Raw genomic sequence first — 22,589 nt, forward strand, 5'->3', positions numbered from 1 at the left:
ATATAGATCTAGAAAGGTATTCAAAGTTCTAAATTTATAAACCCATTATTTAAATTTCCTGAATTTATTCTCAAAAACACAGTAACTTAATATAACTGAAGGTCTGTAAAGAGATGGAATACTACCATTTATCTTCTTTCAAAAGTTAAGTGTCAGAAGATTGCCTTCTAAATTCCAAGATCTCATATCTCAATAAACGTGTGCTTGAAGCCAACTTTATTTCTTTTTTCTTTTTATTTATTTATTTTTTTAAGTTTATTTATTTTGGGAGAGACAGAGACAGTGTGAGTAGGGGAGGGGCAGACAGAGAGGGAGAGAGAGAGAATCCCAAGCAGGCTCTGCACTGTCAGCACACAGCCTGATGCAGGGCTCAAACCCACAAAACCGTGAGATCATGACCTAAGGCAAAACCGAGAGTGGGAGCTTAGCCAACTGAGCGACCTCGGTGCCCCAGCCAATTTTACTTCTTAAAAATTCCTTACGATGGGGCACCTGGGTGGCGCAGTCGGTTAAGCGTCCGACTTCAGCCAGGTCACGATCTCGCGGTCCGGGAGTTCGAGCCCCGCGTCGGGCTCTGGGCTGATGGCTCAGAGCCTGGAGCCTGTTTCCGATTCTGTGTCTCCCTCTCTCTCTGCCCCTCCCCCGTTCATGCTCTGTCTCTCTCTGTCCCAAAAATAAATAAACGTTGAAAAAAAAATTAAAAAAAAATTCCTTACGATGACAAATGCTGGAATTTGTTTCTATTATTTTTGTGTCTGTGTGTTGGTGGACAGTAGTTAAACTACATGATAGGACAACATGAAGATTTAAGTTATATGAAACCTTAAGTATCTCCTTGGATGGCTTTAAACCTTCTTTTACCCTTTTGTTAATCATCTATATTTAAATGTCATGTGTGTATACACACTCATACTCATACATGTATGCTATACATATCAACATTAGATATGATTTCCCTGAAAAAAATAAGGGATGGTCAGTATCACCATTGGAATAGAGTGGTGGGGAATAGACAACGTTGGTGTGATGCTAGGGAAAAAGTATTGCTTTGCGCATGATAAACTGCATTCTCAACTATTGCTTTGTACTCATAGTCAATATACATTGTTTTAAAGGACTTGTTACAAAATATCATAGAGCTGTAATGGTACAAATTATACCTTCACTCAGTGCATCTGAGCTGACATGTCTATCCCTTTGTCTTTGATTATTACCTGTAAGTGTTTGACTCCCAAGTTAGTAATCCCATCTTTGACATAACTTCTAAGAAATAGATCTGCACTGTTACTCCTACTGGATGTTTCTGGTTGAAAATGTTATTCCATTCAGAAGTCAGAATGCTCAAAACCAAATTCTCTTACATGTTCTCCACAGTGCACCCTATTTGCAACGTATCATGATGTTATCACTTATGCTCGAAACCTCAGTTTCCTTTTCCTCCCTCCACTGTGTATATTTTCAGTGTTTCCTAATCTTGCCAGGTCCAATTGTTTTATATAATCTGTCTTCTTCAGACAAATGTTATTGCCACTGCTTTATTCAGGCTTTATCATCTCAATAACCACCTTACTGTCTTCCTTGTTATGATTTTCCCCCTCAAACTGTCCCCTTCTTTTTCACTTCATCATGGGCTTATATAAGAACCTAGTATGTGATGTGGATACTATAGTGAACAAAATAGGCAGTATTTCCTGCACTTGTGGAACTTGCATTCCGATGAGAGGTGTCAGCGGTAATCATGATAAACGATTAAATTGTACTGCATGTTAGAAGCTGAAAACTACTTTGGAAAAAGTAGAACAAGGTAAGGAGGAAAGGAAATAATGTTCAAAGAGGGAAGTGTGGGAGGGTGTATTCATTGAAAATAGACTAGTCCAAGTAGTCCTAAGAGAGTGACATTTGAACAAAAACTTGAAAGAAGTGAAACAGTGAGCTTATAAATATTTTGAGGAAGAGCATTCCAGATGCAGGAACAGCAGGTCAGAAATCCCAAGGTCAGAAAATAACTAGCATGTTCGCAAAGGGTAAGTGTAGTTGGAGTGGAGTAAACAAGGAAAAGAGGAGAGGGGATGAGTTTAGAGAGGTAACAGGGATAACTGGATAGAATGACATTTGTTTAGTTCTAGGAAGGGTTCTGGGTTTTACCCTCAGTAAGATGGAAAGCCATCATGGAGTTGTGAATGGTGAAATGAGATGATGTGAATTAATTTTGGAAACTGTTCTGGTTGTTGTGTGGAGAGTATCTTTTTTTAAAATACAAAGATCAAAAAAAATACAAAGATCATCAAAATATTTCCCTGCTTCAAACTATGTTTTTTTTTTTAATTATCCTGAGGATAAATTTAATTCCTCTTTATTTCCTAAACTCCTCCTCATCTCCTAATACTCTACATCCCAAGAGACCCATGGAAAAATTAGTCTGCAACATGTGATTCCATAATTAAGTGCTATGGCTGAGCACTGCAAACCGCAACTTTATAGAAATGGGAAAAATACAAGTGGAAGTCAGTAAGGAATATTTTGTGTGGGTGTTTGAAAATGTGCTTAATCTTGAGGAGAGATAAAATAAGTTAGTCAAAGGGGAGAAAAGAAAGACGGGGGTGGAGGATGTATAAGCAAAGGCATAGAATTAAGAATGTCCATCTGGAAAGCAAGTTAATGTGTGTTGGGGATAAATGGGACAGATGGAAATCAAGCAAAAGAGTTTGGACTTTGAAGGCACCATAAAAGATGGGAAAATTATAGATTTTTAAGTAGAATAAAATAATAAAATCAGTTTTTAGACAGTAGCCTGACAGATGGGTCTGATTTATTGAGGAAAAATGAACAAACAAAAAACAATTCTCATACGAGTCAGAACTTGCTCTCTATCTAAAGGGGCATGGCCTTGTCATATCTTGGTTAAAATCAATGACCTTAGGTGAGTGATGCTTTTGACCAAAAAGGGCTTTCTATTATTTTCCCAGAAGATTTATGCCTAGCCAAAGGAAAGAGAATGGAATTGAAGACAAAGGGAGTTATTTGTCTTCTCTGTGCTTAGGTGTGTGTATTGTTGGTATGTATCAGATCCTATGCCTTCCAGTGATGTTTACTGTCAAACATATAATATCAGTGTGTGACAGCTACATTGAGCTAAAAGAACATGGTGAAGTCTGATTTATATAATAAAGTTGATGTTTTGTTTGTCAGGTAACAGAAACACGGACTGGTCCTCTTGGCTGCAGTAACTATGACAACTTAGATTCTGTCAGTTCTGTTCTGGTTCAGAGTCCTGAGAATAAGATTCAGTTGCAAGGTATGTAGCTAAAACTTCATTAATTCTCTACAAGTCTGGATAACAATTACCCAGTTGTGATTTCTTTCTCCTTCCCTTCCCCCAGCCCCTCCCTCTTCCTCCTCCCCCTCCTCCTCCTCCTCCTCCTCCCCCTCCTCCTCTTCTTCCTCCTCCCCCTCCTCCTCCTCCTCCTCCTCCCCCTCCTCCTCTTCTTCCTCCTCCCCCTCCTCCTCCTCCTCCTCCTCCCCCTCCTCCTCTTCTTCCTCCTCCTCCTCCTCCTCTTCCTCCTCCTCCTCCTCCTCCTCTTCCTCTTCCTCCTCCTCCTCTTCCTCCTCCTCCTCCTCCTCTTCCTCCTCCTCCTCCTCCTCCTCTTCCTCTTCCTCCTCCTCCTCTTCCTCCTCCTCCTCCTCCTCTTCCTCTTCCTCCTCCTCCTCTTCCTCCTCCTCCTCCTCTTCCTCCTCCTCCCCCTCCTTCTTCTTCTTCTTCTTCTTCTTCTTCTTCTTCTTCTTCTTCTTCTTCTTCTTCTTCTTCTTCTTCTTAACAAGCCATATATGCAGCACTAGGCTGTTAAAATTCTTATAAAATGCTAATTTCCTATTTTTAATTGCTAATAACATTCTATACCAGATGAAGAAAATGTTAAAATTCACTTTACTTCTTAAATTAGGTAATCTGTGGCAATTGAAAATTTATCATGATATTTTACTTCTATACAGTAATCTTTATCTCAATATGTAGCTGTGTTTTCATAGGTTTGTCTGGGTTTGACTTTTTCCTTATAGATTCTAGTAAAAGTTGTAGCCATATCAATGCACAGAGTAGCATGAACTGTTGACATTTTAAGTATAACATAATATCTAAGCGTTTCGGCTCAGGTCATGATCTCACATTTTCGTGAGTTCAAGCCCCATGGCTTGGGACTCTCTCTCTCCCTCTCTCTGCCCCCTCCCCCATCTGCACTGTCTCTACCTCTTTCAAAATCAATAAATGAACTTTAAAAATAAGTAAATAACTAAACAAACAAACATAGCCTAATATGGTACATAGAGCTGAGTTTGTCCTCTGATAGACAGTTATTTGAGAATTTATTAACAAAATATTTATATTTGCATTACTTCCATCATAGAGATAGATTATGTGATAATGGTAATAATTTGCCTTTTGTTTTCTATTGTTATATTTTGTAAGAAAACTCAATAGAGGATTTTTAAATAACTTGTAACATATATATACTGTCCTCAAATGGGTCATTGGTGTGTGTGCTTATTTATTACTTATTTATAATGACAAGAAAGGTTATGAATACATATGTTTAAACATGTACTAGTTGAAGAAGTTCAGAAAGGCCTTGTTTGTGGTGACATATTATCTAAATTAAGTTGACTGATCAACTTGATCAATTTTCAGTCACTCTTCTCTAGTCTACTTTTTCTCTCGTCTACTTTTTTCTTTAACTACATAAGTTAGAGCTGCATTTACATTATTCAGTTTTACATAAGAATGCTCTAAAGTTCCAGAAATCCAGACATTTTCCCTCAACATTTCAATTTTCAAAAATGTAATAGCTTTGGGTTATTTAAACTTACCCTAAATAATAAATGAATCTCATCTCTTTTCAATTGTATACAAATGAAAAAGGAAGTACTTAAAAATTTAAACTTTAAATGCCATCCAATTTCTCATTATCAATTTTGGCTATAAAGTTATTGAAATATTTTTTTCTTACTTAAACAAATGTACTCTGCTGATATTACATGTAATTCTCTACTGCTTACTCTTTTCTAATGTATGGATTAACTTGTCATCAGAGCATTAAGTTTAATAGAAAAAGATTTGGAATATTTATATGACATATGTTTATTGATTTATTATTAAAATTTATTTATTAACATGAGTTATTATTTTTTTATTTGTGAATTACTGTGCTTAGTTTTTAGAGTATTATATTATAAAAGCAAAGCTTCAACCTCTTATCTGTCTTGAAAAACAATTCGCACACGAATAAGTGAAGCAGTACTTCTTTTTTGAATAATTATTGTTTCAACCTTTTACCATTTCTGTGAGTAATGCAGAAACCTGTGTCTCTATTTTTCACCTTTTCTATTTTCCAGGCCTCTATTTTCAATTGTCTGCCACAACTTTATGTGTACCCTTGTGGTGCCAAGACCTTTCCAAAGATAATTTCAGGAAATTAATATCAAAATCCTCAACTCCCCATGTGTTCTTTCTCAGACTTCATCTTTATTGAGAGTCTGAGTATTTATGTTGATTTACTTGTTCAACCTCACCATTAATAGCAGCCCTTCTCCACTTAAAAAACAACAACAACAACAACAACAAAGCATTAGTTGATTCTGGATCAACATTCCCAGGATACATTCCTTTGAAATGTATAAAAGATTTTAGGTCACTATGTTTGACAAGTGGAAACACTGGTGTCTCGAAGTAGAATTTCATCAGAGCAAGGAAAGCATCAATAAGAATTATTCAAGGTAAAAGCATCAGGCAACAAATTCAGAACAAAACTACATGACCTCACTATATTAGAATGAACATTCTGAAATGAGATGTCAAAGAGATGCACACAGAACATTAATTTTGACCTAAAAAAAGTGAAATCAAATGTTTTCTGGCAGTGAGGAGCCTAGGTTTACCTGCTTGTTTGTCCTCGAGATCTGGCTTCACCGGTTAGCTTACAAACAGACACTTCAAAACTTGAAAAAGCCATACCTGCAACTCCAAATTATTGATGATGATACATGTAATATATGACAAAGAGTAACTCATAAGAAAGTGTTAATAAATATACTAATATTAATATATCCATATTAATATATTAATAACATTCCAATGTTTCCAAAGCCTGGTTAATTTAACATATCAAAGTACTACTGAGTGAAAGGGTAAAGGAGTGATGAAAAGTCATTTATCAAGTCTTGGTAATAACTTTTTGGTAAAATTCCCAGAAACTGAGATGTGAATGATTCATATGATTGAGTAACAAATACTTTTCCAGATCAGTTGGTTCTTAATGTTTTATTTCGACAAAATTGACAGAGGACTGGTTTATTATCAAATAGGAGATTTATTGATAGGTCACTATAATTGTTTTTTTTGTTTTGTTTTTGTTTTTGTTTTGCTTATAGTAAAAATTTAATGATATTGCCTCATAAAACTGTTTTATTTCCTATTTTCTTTATTTATTGATGTATTGGAACAAATTTTCTTTTTCTTTTTTTAAATATTCTTAAGAGTTTATTAGAGACTAGTTTCACAGGCCATAAGGAAATAGAAGGACTATGTACAGCATTACAGGAAACAGGCAGGGAGCTGAGGAGGGCCAGAACAGTCTAGGGCCTTGGTGGGCGCATTCCTGGGGGAGGAGACCACCAAAGGGAAACCAGACAACTTCATGAGACTGAGAACAAAGGCATAACAAACAAACAGGCCTGTGGTAACTTGGCCCCGGGCAGTCGGGCCCATGACTTTGTGGACTACATCCATATCTCTGTGGCCACAGGTCAAAGAAAGCATCTCATCCCCCTGGAAGGCTATTGCATCCTGAAAGGGCCATGCTCGTTGGACTTCCTCATCCATGAGGATCCTCACTGTGGGACCCATGGGAATCTTCATGCCAGGTGGTGGGTCCATCATGCCTGGAGGGGGTTCCTCTCAGCCCTTAGGTGGGGAAGGACACCACAGCCAGTTGGATACTGGGTTGGGACCCCGGCAATACTGGCTATAGCAGCAACTGCAGCAACCTAAATGCCTCTTCCTTGGGGGGGTCATCACCTGTTGGGCTGGCCCACCAACCCCTCAGCTGGGCACAGAAAGTCCTGCAGGAGTGTGGGGCATTGGAACACCACCTAGGATTCCTCTGTCATCAACTCTGCTAATCCCTGGGCCTCTGGCAGCTCCAGCAGGTGTCACTCAGACAATGTCAGTATCTTTGGGAAGAGGTCTCTCTCCTGGCATTGAGACCAGTTTCTCCTCCCCAAGCAGCGCCAGATGAAGGACTTCCTTCTTTCTCTTTCTGTTTTGAATTCTTTGGCATGATCTTCCTGAACTCATTACAGTCACAGAGGATCAGATTCACACGCTTGTTTAAAGCCTTGAAGGTGCCAATGAAGATACAGGAAGTCTTGAGGGATGCACCTTATCCTGTAGTCGAGGTACTGCAGCATCGTGCTGCTCTTGTCCACAGTCATGGTGGCCGTTCTAATGGCTCCCATTCCCGCCAGATTCGCATTGGCAGGGGCTTGGATGCCAGCCCACTTCCGTGGAATAGATTTCTTAGAGCTTAACATATATAAGGATGAAAAGCAGGAAAATTATTTTTATTAACATATATTTCTAGCCAAAAAACCCATAAACTAATGAACACTAAAACCCTATCAAGTCATTAAAATCCTGTGTTTTCAATAAGATAGTAACATTTGTTTTTAAAGATTATTTACCAATACATGTACTAAATTTAAATCTACTGAGTTGTGTGTTACCAGTAATTATAATGATTACATCGAGAGTTAACATTCTTTAGCTTGAAGATTTTCATTATTAGAAAAGTACATATTGAGGTGCAGGTGGCTCACTCGGTTAAGCATCTGACTCTTGGTTTTGGCTAAGGTCATGATCTCAGGGTTTGTGAGTCTGAGCTGGCGCTGGGCTCTGTGCTAACAGAACAGAGCCTGCTTGGGATTCTCTCTCTCCCTTTCTCTCTCTCTCTCTCTCTCTCTCTCTCTCTCTCTCCCACGTCTGCTTGTGTGTTCTCTCTTTTGGTGTCAAAATAAATAAATAAACTTAAAAAATTAAACAAAAGAAAAACATGTATTGTATAATTTATGCTATAAAATTTTATGTTATCTCTACTTGTCAGTAAAATATATACACATCATCAATTATTTATTTTCATAGCAGCAATATGTGACTGAGGTCAGGAAAGATGCTTATTAGTGAATATATATTAGAACAAAAATATGTAGGGATCGTGAAATGAATTAACAAACACATATGCACATACACACACCTCACTCATAAATTCTTTCTAGTAGATGTTATTAGATCCCAAATTGCCAGGACAAGAGTCCATTGTTACATAAGGAAATACAATGTAATATTTTTATTTTAAAATAGAATTATTTGCTTTTGTGTTTATTTTGAGATAGCACAAGCTGGGGGAAGGACAGACAGAGCAGAGAGAATCCCAAGCAGGCTCTGTACTCTCACTATGGAGCCCATTGAGGGGTTTGATCTCATGAACCAGAAGATCATGTACCTGGTCAAGTTGGAGGCTTACCAGACTGAGCCACACAGGTGCCCCAAAAGAGAAATATTTATAATGCAACAAATTGCTACTCTTGGTTTATTTAATATGTGATGAAAATTTTAGATGGCAACTTGATAATGTCCAAGGAATTCCTTAGTTTTTCACGCTATTTTGGGTGAACAGCATTGAAGAGCACTAGTTAGCTGGTCATTGTCAATTTGCTGCTTGTCTTGCCAGAAAGTATATTTTGCCTTGCCAGAACATATATTTGCACATTACAGCTTTCTTAGCATCTCATCAATTTTGAAAAATTTTTAATGTATTTATTCATCAAATATTGCTTTTTTCCTTCTTACCTCTTATTCTAGGGTTCCACTAAATATATTTTTAGACCTTTTAGTCATGACCTATATATCTTTTATACTGTCTTCTGTATTTTATATTCTTTTGCTTTTTTTTACTACTTTGTATTCAATATTTTTATGATATATTCCAGTTTGCTTATTATCTGTTTAACCATTTCTAGCCTGCTATTAGTCCATCAGTTATTTCTTAACTTCAGTTTGCAGAATTTCCATTAGATTATCATTTATAATTTCCAGTGCCCTGTTTCATATGCTCCCTTTAACAGAACATCCTGGGCTCAGAACTCAGCTTCCTTAAGCAATGGCTCAGTGCCAAGTAGACCTTCTGTAATTAGTATTTTGGTGTTTTTACTCTATTTTTCCTGTACATTAAAAAAAAAATCCCCAGGAGAGCCTTAAAAAACTCAAAAAGGTTTTGAGTGATTTGTCTCTAGACTTCTTCCCCATCCCCCAAAAAACTTTTTACAGAATGTCAGTTTTCTTCTTGCAGGGATAGATAAGTCGATAGATAGATAAAGAGATAAAGATAATTGTAAAATCCAATTTTGTAGTAAATGTCAATTAGGTATTGGCCAGATGTTTCTTTTTCTTTTTCTTTTTATATACTGATCACTTTGAATATTTACCTTTTTTATTAAATTTTCCTATGTAACAAGATGGCTGAAATTGAAACTATTTTCTTGAAGTATCATAATAAATACTAAACAAGTAAAGAACCCTAAATATTAATCATATAGACTTATCTTCATTTTTGAATGTTTTCCTCAGAGATATCAATTCACTAAACTTGCATGTAGACAAGTAATGAATCATATCATAGAGCTGTCTTAATACATGGCAAGGACATGAACTGTGTAACAATGGAAATCAGTCCATCTGCTTCCTTGTAGTCTCAATGATCACTCCTGAATAACAGAGTTGGATAGGTTATGCATTGTTAATAACAAGAGATAAGCATTATCATCAACATTCTGTAACTCCTTTACCATTGCCACAACCCATTGTCTTGTGATATCTATGTAAATGTGGGCTAATAGTCTGAAAGTAAAAGAAAATATTGAAAACTACTTGAAATCATGTGGTGGAAAATAAATGCATCTCTTTTTAAAGGTATAGGAAGGTAGGCTCTACCTACGTTATGTAAAAATAACTAAATATTTTAAACAATTAGGTTAAGGAGACAAAGGAAGAGAAATACCATATAATTTTATTCATATGTGGAATTTAAAAAAAAATGAGCAGAAAGAGAAAGAGAGAGACAAACCAAGAAATAGATTCTTTCTTAATTATAGAAAACGAAATGATGGTTACCGGAGGTGGGGGAGATGGGTTAAATAGGTGATGGGGCTCCAGGAGTGCACTTGTTGACGTGAGCGCTGAATGATGTATGGAAATGTTGAATCACTATACTGTACACCTGAAACTAATATAACGCTGTATGCTAACTAACTGGAATTAAAATGAACATTTTAGGGACGGCTGGGTGGCTCAGTCTGGTCTGACAGGTCAGACAGAGCCTGGAACCTGTTTTGGGTTCTGTGTCTCCATCTCTCTCTGCCCCTCCCCCACTCTCGCTCTGTCTCTCACTGTCTCAAAAATAAATAAAATATAAAGAAAAAAATTAAAAATAAAAAATAAAATGAATACTTTAAAAACATTTTTTTACATAAACGAAGAAACAGCCAATTACATTTTTAAAAAATCAGATAATCTGAGGGATTAAACACTTCTATCATTTCTGAGATTCTTGGACAGTGCACAGAATCAGCACATGTTGAAAAGAATTACAAATATTTGCAATTTTGAAGGCTTAGATCATTTTCTTTCTTTTTTCTTTCTTTTTTTTTCTCTTTCTTTTTTTGGCTTAGATAATTTTCTAATGATTGTTTAAAATTTTTTTTAATGTTTTTATTTATTTTTGAGACAGAGAGAGACAGAGCACAAGCAGGGGATGGGGCAGAGAGAGAGGGAGACACAGAATCCGAAGCAGGTCCAGGCTCCAAGCTGTCAGCACAGAGCCCGACGTGGGGCTCGAACTCACAAATTGTGAGATCATGACCTGAGCTGAAGTCGGTCGCTTAACTGACTGAGCCACCCAGGCGCCCCTATTTTTAATTGTTTTTAAATGTTTGTTTATTTTTTGAGAGAGAGGGAGACAGAGCGCAAGGTGGGGGAGGGGCAGAGAGTGAGGGAGACACAGAATTGGAACCAGCCTCCAGGCTCTGAGCCATCAGCACAGAGCCTGATGCAGGGCTCAAACTCACAGACGGTGAGATCATGACCTGAGCCAAAGTCGATGCTCAACCGACTGAGAGCCACCCAAGCGCCCCTCTAATGATTGCTTTAAATCCATGACTTATATATTAAATTGTTGGCCTTTTTCGAAGATTTTAAATATGTGTTATACCTTTTTTCTTTGCCAAAAAACAAAAAACAACTTATTTGCATGTTATGCTCTTTAAGGGCTGCAAGTCCTCCTTCCAGACTATCTTCAGGAGCGTTTTGTACAAGCGGCTTTGAGCTACATCGCTTGCAATTCAGAGGGAGAGTTCATCTGCAAGGACAATGATTGCTGGTGTCAATGTGGTCCCAAATTTCCAGAATGCAACTGCCCCTCCATGGACATTCAAGCCATGGAAGAGAATCTTCTTCGAATAACTGAAACCTGGAAAGCTTACAACGGTGACTTTGAGGAATCAGGTAAGATAAGTTTTAATGCAACACTTAAACTTGGTCAGAAATAAAAAATGAAAAATACTATACTGAAACGGCTACTTTCTTTTTGGAAGAAACTATTACATAATTGGAAAGCCTTTTATTTAATTTCTGTTATTATTGCTTCAAACAGACATCTATATCACTTTTATTACCAATGATTCTGTATTTTACTGAAAACATATCGTGCTTTGTGTATTGCTATGTACCATGGGCACTAGAACCTAACCTGCTCTTGAACTCATGTATTAGTCATTTAAGAAAGAAAGCTTTTGCCTTTCTCAATATAAGAATTTATCATCTGATTTCCCTGATATATCTCTAGCTTTTTCTAATAGCGCATGGGTTTCATTTGTGAGGCAAAAACGCAGAGAGCATTTTTTTGTCCTATACCTTCTTTACATTAACATGAATTTCATGAATGTGCACCTTCACTGAACTCTTTATTTTTTAATCAAATTTAAATCAATTTTGATTTATGTTTGTGGGTTTTTGTTTTTGTTATATCTGAATTTTTATGAGTGTGTATATGTGCTTTCAATATTGTTTCTTATTGATTACATAGCCTGTAATAGCTTTCATTTCATAAAGCACTGAATTTTAATAAAAGATTAAGGATGTCTCAACATAAAATTGAAAATGTTGATAAAAGCATATATAATAATACAAGATAAAATGATTAAAATCCTTAGATTATGGTGAGCATAATTGTATAGTAATTACTCAAAAGTGTTGGGCATGTCTAACTTTCAAATGGGCAAAAGAGGTTTTAACTTCCAAGAGGCCAGACTTATAGGACTGAGTGTTAGAATTCTTCTGGTGATTGGATTAGCCAAACATACTTAAAAAGTGACAACAAAATTCAACATCCATTCATGATAAAAGAACTTAACAAATTAGGCATGGAAGGGACATATCTCAACAAAATAAAGACCATCTAGGACAAGTCCACAGCTAACATCAGATAAGAAACAATACAATTGATGGTTGCAACAAAACATCATCTTTTTGTGGAATAGAACCACCAAATTATACAATAAAAGGATAGGCAAATAAATGTAGGAAGGATTGATGAATTTAGAAATTCTTGAGGTATATTTTGATCAAAATAGTGCTTAATAAGTAACAATTTTAAATTATAAATATTTTCAAATACAAATATTTCTATTTATATAAACAGGAAGAACCGTTTAGAATCAAAGATCCTTATCCCCTTGAAATTGTTGGAAAATGTTATGAATCTCTCTTTCTATAGTTTATATATTTTTTCTTTTTTTAAGTTTTAATTTAAAATCCACTAAGTTAACATACAGTGTAATATTAATTTCAAGTGTACAGTATAGTGATTCAACACTTTCATACAATAATGGGTGCTCATCCCAAGCACACGCCTTAACACCCATCACCTGTGTAATTCATCCCCCACCTACCTCCCCTCTGGTAACCATCAGTTTGCTCTTTATAGCTAAGACTCTGTTTCTTGGTTTGCCTTCCTCTCTCTCTTTTTTTTCCCTTTGTTTGTTTTGTTTCTTAAACTCCATATATGAGTGAACTCATATGTTATTTGTCTTTATCTGACTGACTTATTTCCATCTGCAGCCACGTTATTGCAAATGGCAAGATTTCATTTTTTATGATTGAGTATAACGTCTTCTTTATCCATTCACCAGTCAATGGGCACATGGACCGTTTACATAATTTGGCCTTTGTAGATAATGCTGCTATAAACATTCAGGTGCATGTATCCCTTTGAATGAGTATTTTTCTATTCTTTGGGTAAATACATAGTAGTGCAATTTGCTGGCTCACAGGGTAGTTCTGTTGTTAACTTTTTGAGAAGTCTTCATATTGTTTTTCGAAGTGGCTGCACCAGTTTACATTCCCACCAACAGTGCAAAAGGCATCCAAATAACCAAGGAAGAAGGAAAACTTTCAGTATTTGTAGATGATATGATACTGTCTATAAAAAGTCCAAAAGATTCCACACACACACACACACACACACACACCTGCTAGAACTGATAAAAAAAATTTAGTAAGATCACAGGACACAAAACCAATGTACATAAATCTGTTGCATTTCTATACACCAATGATGAAGCAACAGAGAGAGAAATTACAGAATCAATCCTATTTATAATTGCACCAAAACCAATAAGCTATCTAGGAATAAACCTAATGAATTTCTAATCTCAAATTTTTCTTTCTAATTTTCCCGGTAGAATACTCAGATACCATGCCTGAGACATTTGTAATGTTTTATTCATGCATACCATCTGATGTTTAAAAATAATTATGGAATACAGCACTTTTAGATAAATTATAATATACGGTAGTCTCCCTGGGTTTAAATTAAAAACAACAACAACAACTTCCATTTCATAGTACAGTGTATGATAGGTTAGATCAGGGAATCCTCTGGGCCTCTCTATATTTGTGGAATTCACACAGGAATGCTACACTTTTTTATTTTGCCTTAGAAATTTATTGAAATAGAGGGCACCTGGGTGGCTCAGTTAGTTAAGCATCTGACTTCAGCTCAGGTCATGATCTCACAGTTTATGAGTTCAAGCTCCACATTGGGCTCTGTGCTGACAGCTCAGAGCCTGGAGCCTGCTTCAGTTTCTCTCTCTCTCTCTCTCTCTCTCTCTCTGCCCCTCCCCGCTCGCATCTGTCTCTGTCTTTCAAAAATAAATAAACATTAAATTTTTTTAAAGCAAAGTTTATTAAAATACAAATCACCAAAAGAGCATTTGGATTTTTTTTCCAGGTAGAATGTAGTATATTGAAGTAAGGCAGCACTTCCATTGATAGTGCTGGAAGGTAACTAATTTTTTAAATTATATTTTTACGCATGTAATAGGTCACAAAAGCAACAAAACTAACTGAAATAAAATTTCTGACCGGAGGTATAAGCTGGCGATTCACATTTTTCTTTCCCTTCTTTCTTTCTCCCCTCCTCCCTCCTCCTTCCATCTCTCCCTCCCTTCCTCCCTCCCTCCCTCCTTCCCTCCCTGCTTCTTTCCTTCCTTTCTTTTATTCACTAATTTACTTAGTTCTGTGAACATTGACAATTCTTGATTTAGGGTAGACTCTGAGGACTGTGCATTTAGCCACTCAAAGAGTGGCTGAAGGAAGAAAGATAAACCCGCAAAACTTTCAGTGGTTGTGGACATCGGAGTGACAAAATTCTAGATCTGATGGACCTAAAGAAGTTCAGTTTTAATACAAGGTATTTGCTGAATTTTAGACAGTGTTAGATGCTATAAAATGATTCAAAAGTCTCTGAAAGTGGAAAGAAGTTTATCACAGACTTTCAAGAGCTTAAGACAAAAACTCTCGAAAAGGAGGAGCTTGAAAATAAAACTGGCAAGGATGGAAAACCCCTACAGAAAATGATGAATTGACACAGTTTCTATAGCTGCTTTTCCCTGGGGCACATTTATCAGTTCCAGTCAGAGCTAGAAGCTGAGAACCTAGGATTAGCTCTTGGAAAATGCTGCTCTTCCAGAACACTGAAACCACGAGAATATTTTGCATTTAGTGTAGATCAAAGAGAGAATATTGGAGACTTAAAGGCTTTTAATTTCATGGCCAGTCTCCTCTTTAAAAATGTTTGTCTTATTTTGAATCTACCTGTGGCAGATGACTAAAGAGATAAACTAAAATCTTTCAGTGATAAAATGGAATCTTTGCAGTGTTACAGACCTGAAGAAGCAAATGCTCAAAAGGTGGATAATTGAAAGTTTGAAAGAAACACACTTTAACAACAGGGGAGACCCAGAAGTAGACTGAGTCCTATACAATTATAGCCCAGCACTAATGCAGTTTAAATCTTGATCTTAAGGAGTTGACCCTGAAAAAATTAAACCCCATAGCATCTGTTAAATATGGAGAGGGTGGCCTCTTGAGGTTGAAAGATTTTCTAAAGAGTCTGCAGTTCTTTTGATATATGATGGACATAAAACCCTAATTTACAACATATGTGAGCACACAAGACCTTGTAGATAATGTCAAAGAGAAAAGAAACCAGACAATAGATGTCAGATGACTCCAATATTGAAATTAGTAGAAAAGATTTCGGATAATTGTTATTAAAATGTTCAAAAAAGTAAAGGAAAGAAATGATAGTGTAGATGAAGATGTTGAAACATTCACCAATATTTGGAATCTCCAGAGGTGGACTAAAGGATATTCTAAAACATAAAAGTACAGTAACTGAAATCAATAGCTCAGTCTTTTTAATAAGAGTTTTGGCACAATGGATGGCAAGGTTAGTGAATGTGAAGACAGATGAATAGAACAGACAAAATGGAAGCAGTGAGGAAAGCAATCACAAAATATTGGAGACATGCATAAAAGGTCTAACATATTTTTTAATCTGGGGCATAGGAGGAGTAGATGGTAAAATGGCATAAACGATATGCAGAGACGTAATGGATACAATTTGTTTTTAACTAAGAATCCATACAAGTCAACCTACAGATAAAAAAGCACAGCAAACGCAAACACAAAGAAAGATAAATAAAAAGAAAATCCCAGATAGACACATCATAGAGAAACTGTTGGGGAGAAAAGGGCAGAAAATAGTTTTCAATATAATTACAGAAAAAAAAAGACATTACTCTCAGTGGAGTAATAATAGGTCTGACTCATCAAAAACCAAAAGATTTTGACATCTTTAAAAATAAAAAAAGTAACTATTGATTTATAATTATTTACCAGTCCACAGCTTTTCAAAACTGAGGCTGAAAATAAAGATGTGTTCAGAGTAGAAATGCAAAGAGGAAGAGGAATAATAGAGTAAGCAAATATATGAGAGTGAATACAAGTGAATATCAACTGTACAAAATAATAATTATAATGTGATGTGGAAACAATATAGATGTATATAGAATTTTGATATATTACAATAGTATAATAATGAGTGATGAATGGAAAGAGTTAATATTCTCAGTATTCCAAGGTGCTCCTATTGCTAAGGATGTGTTAAGTGATGTAATTTGTATTAGAGTGAAATAAATCAAAGACATATATTCATAATCTCTATGATAATTCTAAAATAAGGAAAAATGCTTAAAATCTAGAAGAAGGAAATCAAATAAAATATTTTATTACCCCCACAAAAGACAATAAAGTAGAAAATAGAAGAAGAATCATCTGTATCAAGTAGATAATCCAGTTATAAAGGGATAAATTTAGATTGTCCTTTCAATAAATTGTAACTGGTCAGATATAATCCCACTATAATGGTTATTTATATTAAATATTATATTTTTCTTATCACATTAAATATTCTAAATAAAAGACCACAGGACTGGTTAAAATAACATAGCAATAATAATAACAATAATAGTAATAAAAGATTATTTGTTATTTACTAGTGACGTGCTAAGGACATAGATAAATTGAGGTTAAAGGGTGGAAAAAATATGTAATGTAAACTTAGCTAAAAGTGCTAATTTATAATACAAGATATATTAATTGAAATAAAATATTTTATGCTAATAAAACAGTCAATCCAACAGAAATATAATTATTAATTTATATGAACTACAAAATGAAAATTGTACCCCATCAGTTAACTAGTCTAGTTAGACTTTATTTAAGACTATTGTAATTGGGGCGCCTGGGTAGCTCAGTTAGTTAAGCATCAGGTCATGATCTTGCAGTTTGTGAGTTTGAATTCTGTGTGGGGCTCTATGCTGACAGCTCAGAGCCTGGATGGAGCCTGCTTTGGATTCTGTCTCCATCTCTATCTGCCTCTCTCTCTCTCTCTCTCTCTCTCTCTCTCTCTCAAAAATAAATAAACATTAAAAAAAATTGAGACTAAGGAGAGAGACTTACAGTAAGGAAGAGAAGTTGAACTCAAATCCTCTGAAACAAAATGAGGGAGGATTTTTAAAACATTGGGATTAGCTCATGGTAAAGTACAAGAAAACATGACCAGGAAAGCTGGTCAACGTGATTAAGCTAGCTGTGTTTGCTAATTGTCCCTTATTTAAGTTTGTCTTCTACTTTCCCCCAGAGGCTGGAGAATAGAGGTACTATCTCCTTTTCTTTGGATGATTACATTTCCAAGAGGTCACTCCCAGATCCTTGAGAAAGTCTTTATGGTTTATAAAGAATTTATATCTTAAAAAGGACACAGAAAGAATTTACCAACGCAAATTTTCATACAAAAAGGGAAATCAGGGGCCTGTAGTCAAGAAGAAACCTGTTCAAAATTTAGTGAATGTTGTGAATAAAATCCCAAATGTTGACAGTAAAATACAAAAAAAAAAAGAAATTTAAAATTTCTGTAATTAAAAACAGCATTAAAAATGAGAAGGCAAGGGGCACCTGGTTAGCTCAGTTGGTTAAGCATTTGACCCTTCGTTTTGGCTCAGTCATGATCTTGTGATTTGTGAGTTTGAGGCCCAAATCAGTCTCTGAGTTCTTAGCATGGAACAAGTTTGGGATTCTCTTTCTCCCTCTCTCTCTCTGCCCCTCCCCTGGTTGTGCTCTATTTCTTTCCTTTAAAATAAAAAAATAAACTTAAAAAAAATGAGAAGGCAATTTATATAGAAGGAGAACATATTTGCAAGACATTTGTCAAACAAGGAACTCCTATGGATAATATATACAGAAATCCTTCTAATCGATTAAAAAAATCAGTAAAGAAATGGTCAAAATATTTCAACACCTTGAAAAAGAGGAACTCCAGATGGAAAATAATTACACAACAAAGTGTTCAATAGCATTAGTAATAAAAAAAAAAGGCAAGTAGAGTCATAAAGCCACTCATGATAGCACTACTTACCTACTAGAATGGCTAAAATTAAAAAAAAGAAAGGAAGAAGGGGAAGAAAAAGAGAAAGAAGTGGGGGGAGGGGAAGAGACAGGGGAAAGGGAAAGAGAAGGGAAAGAGAAGAAAGACATTATTTTCAACACTCTGAAAGTAGAAAATATCAAAATGCCTATCAAGAGGAAAAGAGTAAAAAAATCACATTTACACAATGGAATTGTATGAAGCTAAGTGAATAAATGATCTACCCAGGATGATATAAATAAATCTAAGTATCAAATTGAGCAAAAGACCAAAAGCAAAAGTATACGTAATATGTGATTCCATTTATATGAAGTATAAAAATAAGCAAAGTTCATCTATCCTAGTCCAAGTGGGGGCTTCAGTTCCTTTGCTGAGGCAAGTGCTGATGTGACAGATGAGGGTCTGAGGTGTTTCTTTGGTGCTAAAAAGTCATTATCCCTCACTCCGGAGGCTGCTACAATGGCATGTTCCGTGTTTGAAAATTCTGAGTTAACACCTACGATATGTGCATCTTACTCTATTTATATCATAATTTAATACAAATTAAAAATTAAGAGCAAGAATCCTGGCATGTAAATAATCAGAAGGACATACTTCCAGAATAATTAAACAAAGTAAACATTTTTAATGCTCATTATATGTTATGTGCCAAAATATGTAATTGGTGAAAAATTAGTCAGAAATATTCAATGGCCAGAGGCTCTGAACTACTAGCTAAAAGCTAATGCTAATTACAGTCGGACTTTTTCATCCCCACCACTATCAAAAAAAAAAAAAAAAAGTCAGACTTTTTCATCTTAACTCCTGTGTGTACTGTCCATCTCAGGTTAAAACCAGATTCTTACCATATTGGTTCAATTGTGTCAATGTTGAAAAAAAAATGATTTACTGAATCAATCTATGTTTGGATGATATTTCTGAAACTATTTACAATATTGAAAAAACATAATATTTTTTTGTTTCAATTGGTATATAGTGTATTTATTTAGCTGAATCAAATTTAATTTGAGGAGTGACCCTACTTTGCTGTAATTTTTTGATTCATGATAGATAATATTGAGGTGTTTTCTTTCAATTTCAACATAAAGATAAAGAATGAATCTAAACTTTTTATTAGTACACTACATCTTTGCTAAAACCACATTTACTTACGCACAGAACAGGTAAAATATTTTTACTGGACTCCTTTCCAAACTAGTGAAATGTATGGAAGAACACACTTGATAGTTTTGAGAAGAGTTTTTTTCCTGAGAAAGAAAATTTCCTTTTTTTGCCTCTTAGACATAAGCAAAATATAAAAAGTAATGAGGCAGATATTGCATTGGGAAAAGGTTTTCAAATGATCTCATCACCCAGAGGCTCCTATAAGCTAATAGACTTTATTCTAAGTACTTTGATTGTAAGGAAATGCACCAGCTTATATCATTTTGATTAAGAATGATGATAAGGTGATTTTCAAATATTTAAGTTTACTTGACAACTTTTTAATGCAAGCAATTAACGAATCTAAAATATATTTTTATAGAAGCTGAAGAAAAAATACATTTCAGATTCTATTGGAGCAGGATAACTTGTTTGTAAATACGTTTCTGTTTTGTGTGTTTTCTCTTATCACCAAGTATAAAATTAAATCAGCTGACCAGATTAGTGTACGTTGCTAAGCCATTTTTATATTTGGTTATATATGATTCATTTTGTTTTGTAATACAAGTCCTGGAAAACATGCCTTTTACAGCCTGCCAAAAAGGGTGTCAGAAATTTTTAAAATAGAATGTATTTTTTTTCATATCTTGCAACCTGAGAGAATTTTGGTTGTAAGAACTATATTTGAATAGGGGCGCCTGGGTGGCGCAGTCGGTTGAGCGTCCGACTTCAGCCAGGTCATGATCTCACGGTCCGGGAGTTCGAGCCCCGCGTCAGGCTCTGGGCTGATGGCTCAGAGCCTGGAGCCTGCTTCCGATTCTGTGTCTCCCTCTCTCTCTGCCCCTCCCCCGTTCATGCTCAGTCTCTCTCTGTCCCAAAAATGAATAAACGTTGAAAAAATAATTAAAAAATAACTATATTTGAATAAATGTATTTATTCTCTACCTTTATATTTTCAGAAACAAATTAATGTTGTTCAATAAGAAACAATGGTGGCATATATGCAACAGCAATTATAGTGAAAGAAAGGATCTAGGATAGAGATACAGGGAAAGGCGTAGGGAGATATAGATGCAGACAGCAAACGAAACATGTGCACGCAGTAACAGTAACCAAACAAACATTGATGTGTCCTATATAATTTGAAAAAAAACAGTATTTTTGCCAATTGCTACCCAGGTTTTGATCAGGAATTCTATCCTAATGAAAAACCTGGAAGACCTTACAGTTTTAGAGATGTATCTAAATAAATAAACTTAAAATTTATTTTGATTTGGATCATGCCATCATTTACTAAAATTACTAGAAAAATAACCACTATCTAGGTAACAATATAGCATCTTTTCCATATAATATCCTAAGTTTTCCTTAATTCTTCTTTGGATGAATAAGAAATTTAATTATTTAAGCTACAACTATGGAATATAATGATACAAGTGATAGCTAATCTTTAAGTAGTAACTAATCTTAAAAAATAAAGGGCTTTACATACAGCACAAATCTTTTAGAATTGTTTGACATGACATCTTTACTCTTTGGAGAAATTGTGTCATCACTTGGTATGTGGGAAATCTAAGGTGTATTGTATGTTGTCAACATAAATCTCTATCAGAATCATGTCCTATTAAATGTAAGGATATTCGTTTAATAAACCAGGAATGACAGCTGGAGGCCACCTTGTAATGGAAAGTGTTTAGGTGTTACTTTTAGAGAACACTGTCCATTTGACACTTCATCTGAAAAATGGATACACTTTCTAATGTTATAAAGAGAAATTGTATGGACTATAAAAGTTGGGTTAACTTTATTTACAAATGTTTTTTTAAATATAGACTAGTATTAATTTTCTTTCCCCAGAGCAGTTTCTCCTTCAGATGATAGTTAATTATAACTTTACAGAAAAACAATATTTTCCAGAGAAAATAAGTGCATCTGAATAAAACCCTTGAATTTTAACTAACTGTCCAGTTTACATGTTATAATCTTTAATGAAATCTTATTGTTTGCTGCTCAGTATTCACCACTAAAGAACCTCAAATTTTCTTTGAGTAACTGCCCCCATTCCCATTCGTAGTATTGCCGTGTATGGTACATAGCTCATACTGAGATCCAGAATTGCACTCTGATTAATGCAAGCAAATCACCAGAATCCACTCCCTTAGCTACATAGATCAGTTTAAGACACATGAAAAATTGGGTCAATGAGACCCAGAAATATATTTCCCAGGAGTATTTGAAGGAGATGAAAGATGCCTATTTTTTCCACTATAGCTATAGGGAATGTTATTAATTTTTCTTCTCGGATAAGAAGAGCATAGTCATAAGACCTGTAGAGCACCATCTTGCAACTATAGGAATTGCTTGACCCATGCAGGACGGAAAAATATATTTCTTTGGTTACATTGTTGTGCTGTTAAATCACTCCTGCTTCAAGGTCACCTTTTCTTTAGTTTCAGTTACATGAACCAGTAAACTTCCTTCATTGTGTAGGGACTTTGAGATGATCTACCATTCAGGACAGGCTAGTAATAACTGCAGTAATCAACAACCCCCAAATATCTTTGGATTATAACATCAATGTTTATTTCTTCCTCACATGACTATGGCAACTTTGCTGGCAATTTTGCTCTCTGCCCTCGTTCTAATTCTCAGGCTGACAGACCAGGCCCCATGGGGAAGAGTGATCATCACAGAGAAGGAAAATAACATGGCAGGCAATGCGTGTATTAAGTCTTAAAGCTTAGCCAAAAAGTGATACGTAACACCAATGCTAAATTTCATTGGTCAAAACAAGTTATCCTTGCCTACCTAAAGAGGGATCTTTTTCCTTAAAAGAGATCCTTAATATTTATAAAAAGTTGTAATGATTTCATGCTCCATTGTTCTGATTACTAGATATTCAATTTCCTCCTCTTCTCAGATGCAGAACCCGCATCCCCATGAAAGACAGAACCTAAGTCCCATCTATTACTGTGTTGAGCTCAGAGGAGTGATACTTGGCAACCTCTTAATCCA

General features: G+C 35.4%; 1 protein-coding gene and 1 pseudogene across 3 annotated transcripts in view; one reads left to right on the forward strand and one right to left on the reverse strand.

The window, feature by feature from the left end:
- BRINP3 (BMP/retinoic acid inducible neural specific 3) overlaps nucleotides 1-22,589 on the forward strand; it is a 410,843-nt gene that overhangs the window by 274,839 nt on the left and 113,415 nt on the right. For all 3 annotated transcript variants that reach the window (XM_019822169.2, XM_019822171.3, XM_019822170.2), the window contains exons 5-6: nucleotides 3,190-3,295; nucleotides 11,369-11,605. In XM_019822169.2, coding sequence (XP_019677728.1) covers nucleotides 3,190-3,295; nucleotides 11,369-11,605 — 343 coding nt within the window. The remainder of the gene's footprint in view (nucleotides 1-3,189; nucleotides 3,296-11,368; nucleotides 11,606-22,589) is intronic.
- LOC109495737 lies at nucleotides 6,432-7,482 on the reverse strand (annotated as a pseudogene).

The sequence above is a fragment of the Felis catus genome, chromosome F1 (genome assembly GCF_018350175.1).
Source record: "Felis catus isolate Fca126 chromosome F1, F.catus_Fca126_mat1.0, whole genome shotgun sequence".
In the NCBI taxonomy this organism is placed as follows: domain Eukaryota; kingdom Metazoa; phylum Chordata; class Mammalia; order Carnivora; family Felidae; genus Felis; species Felis catus.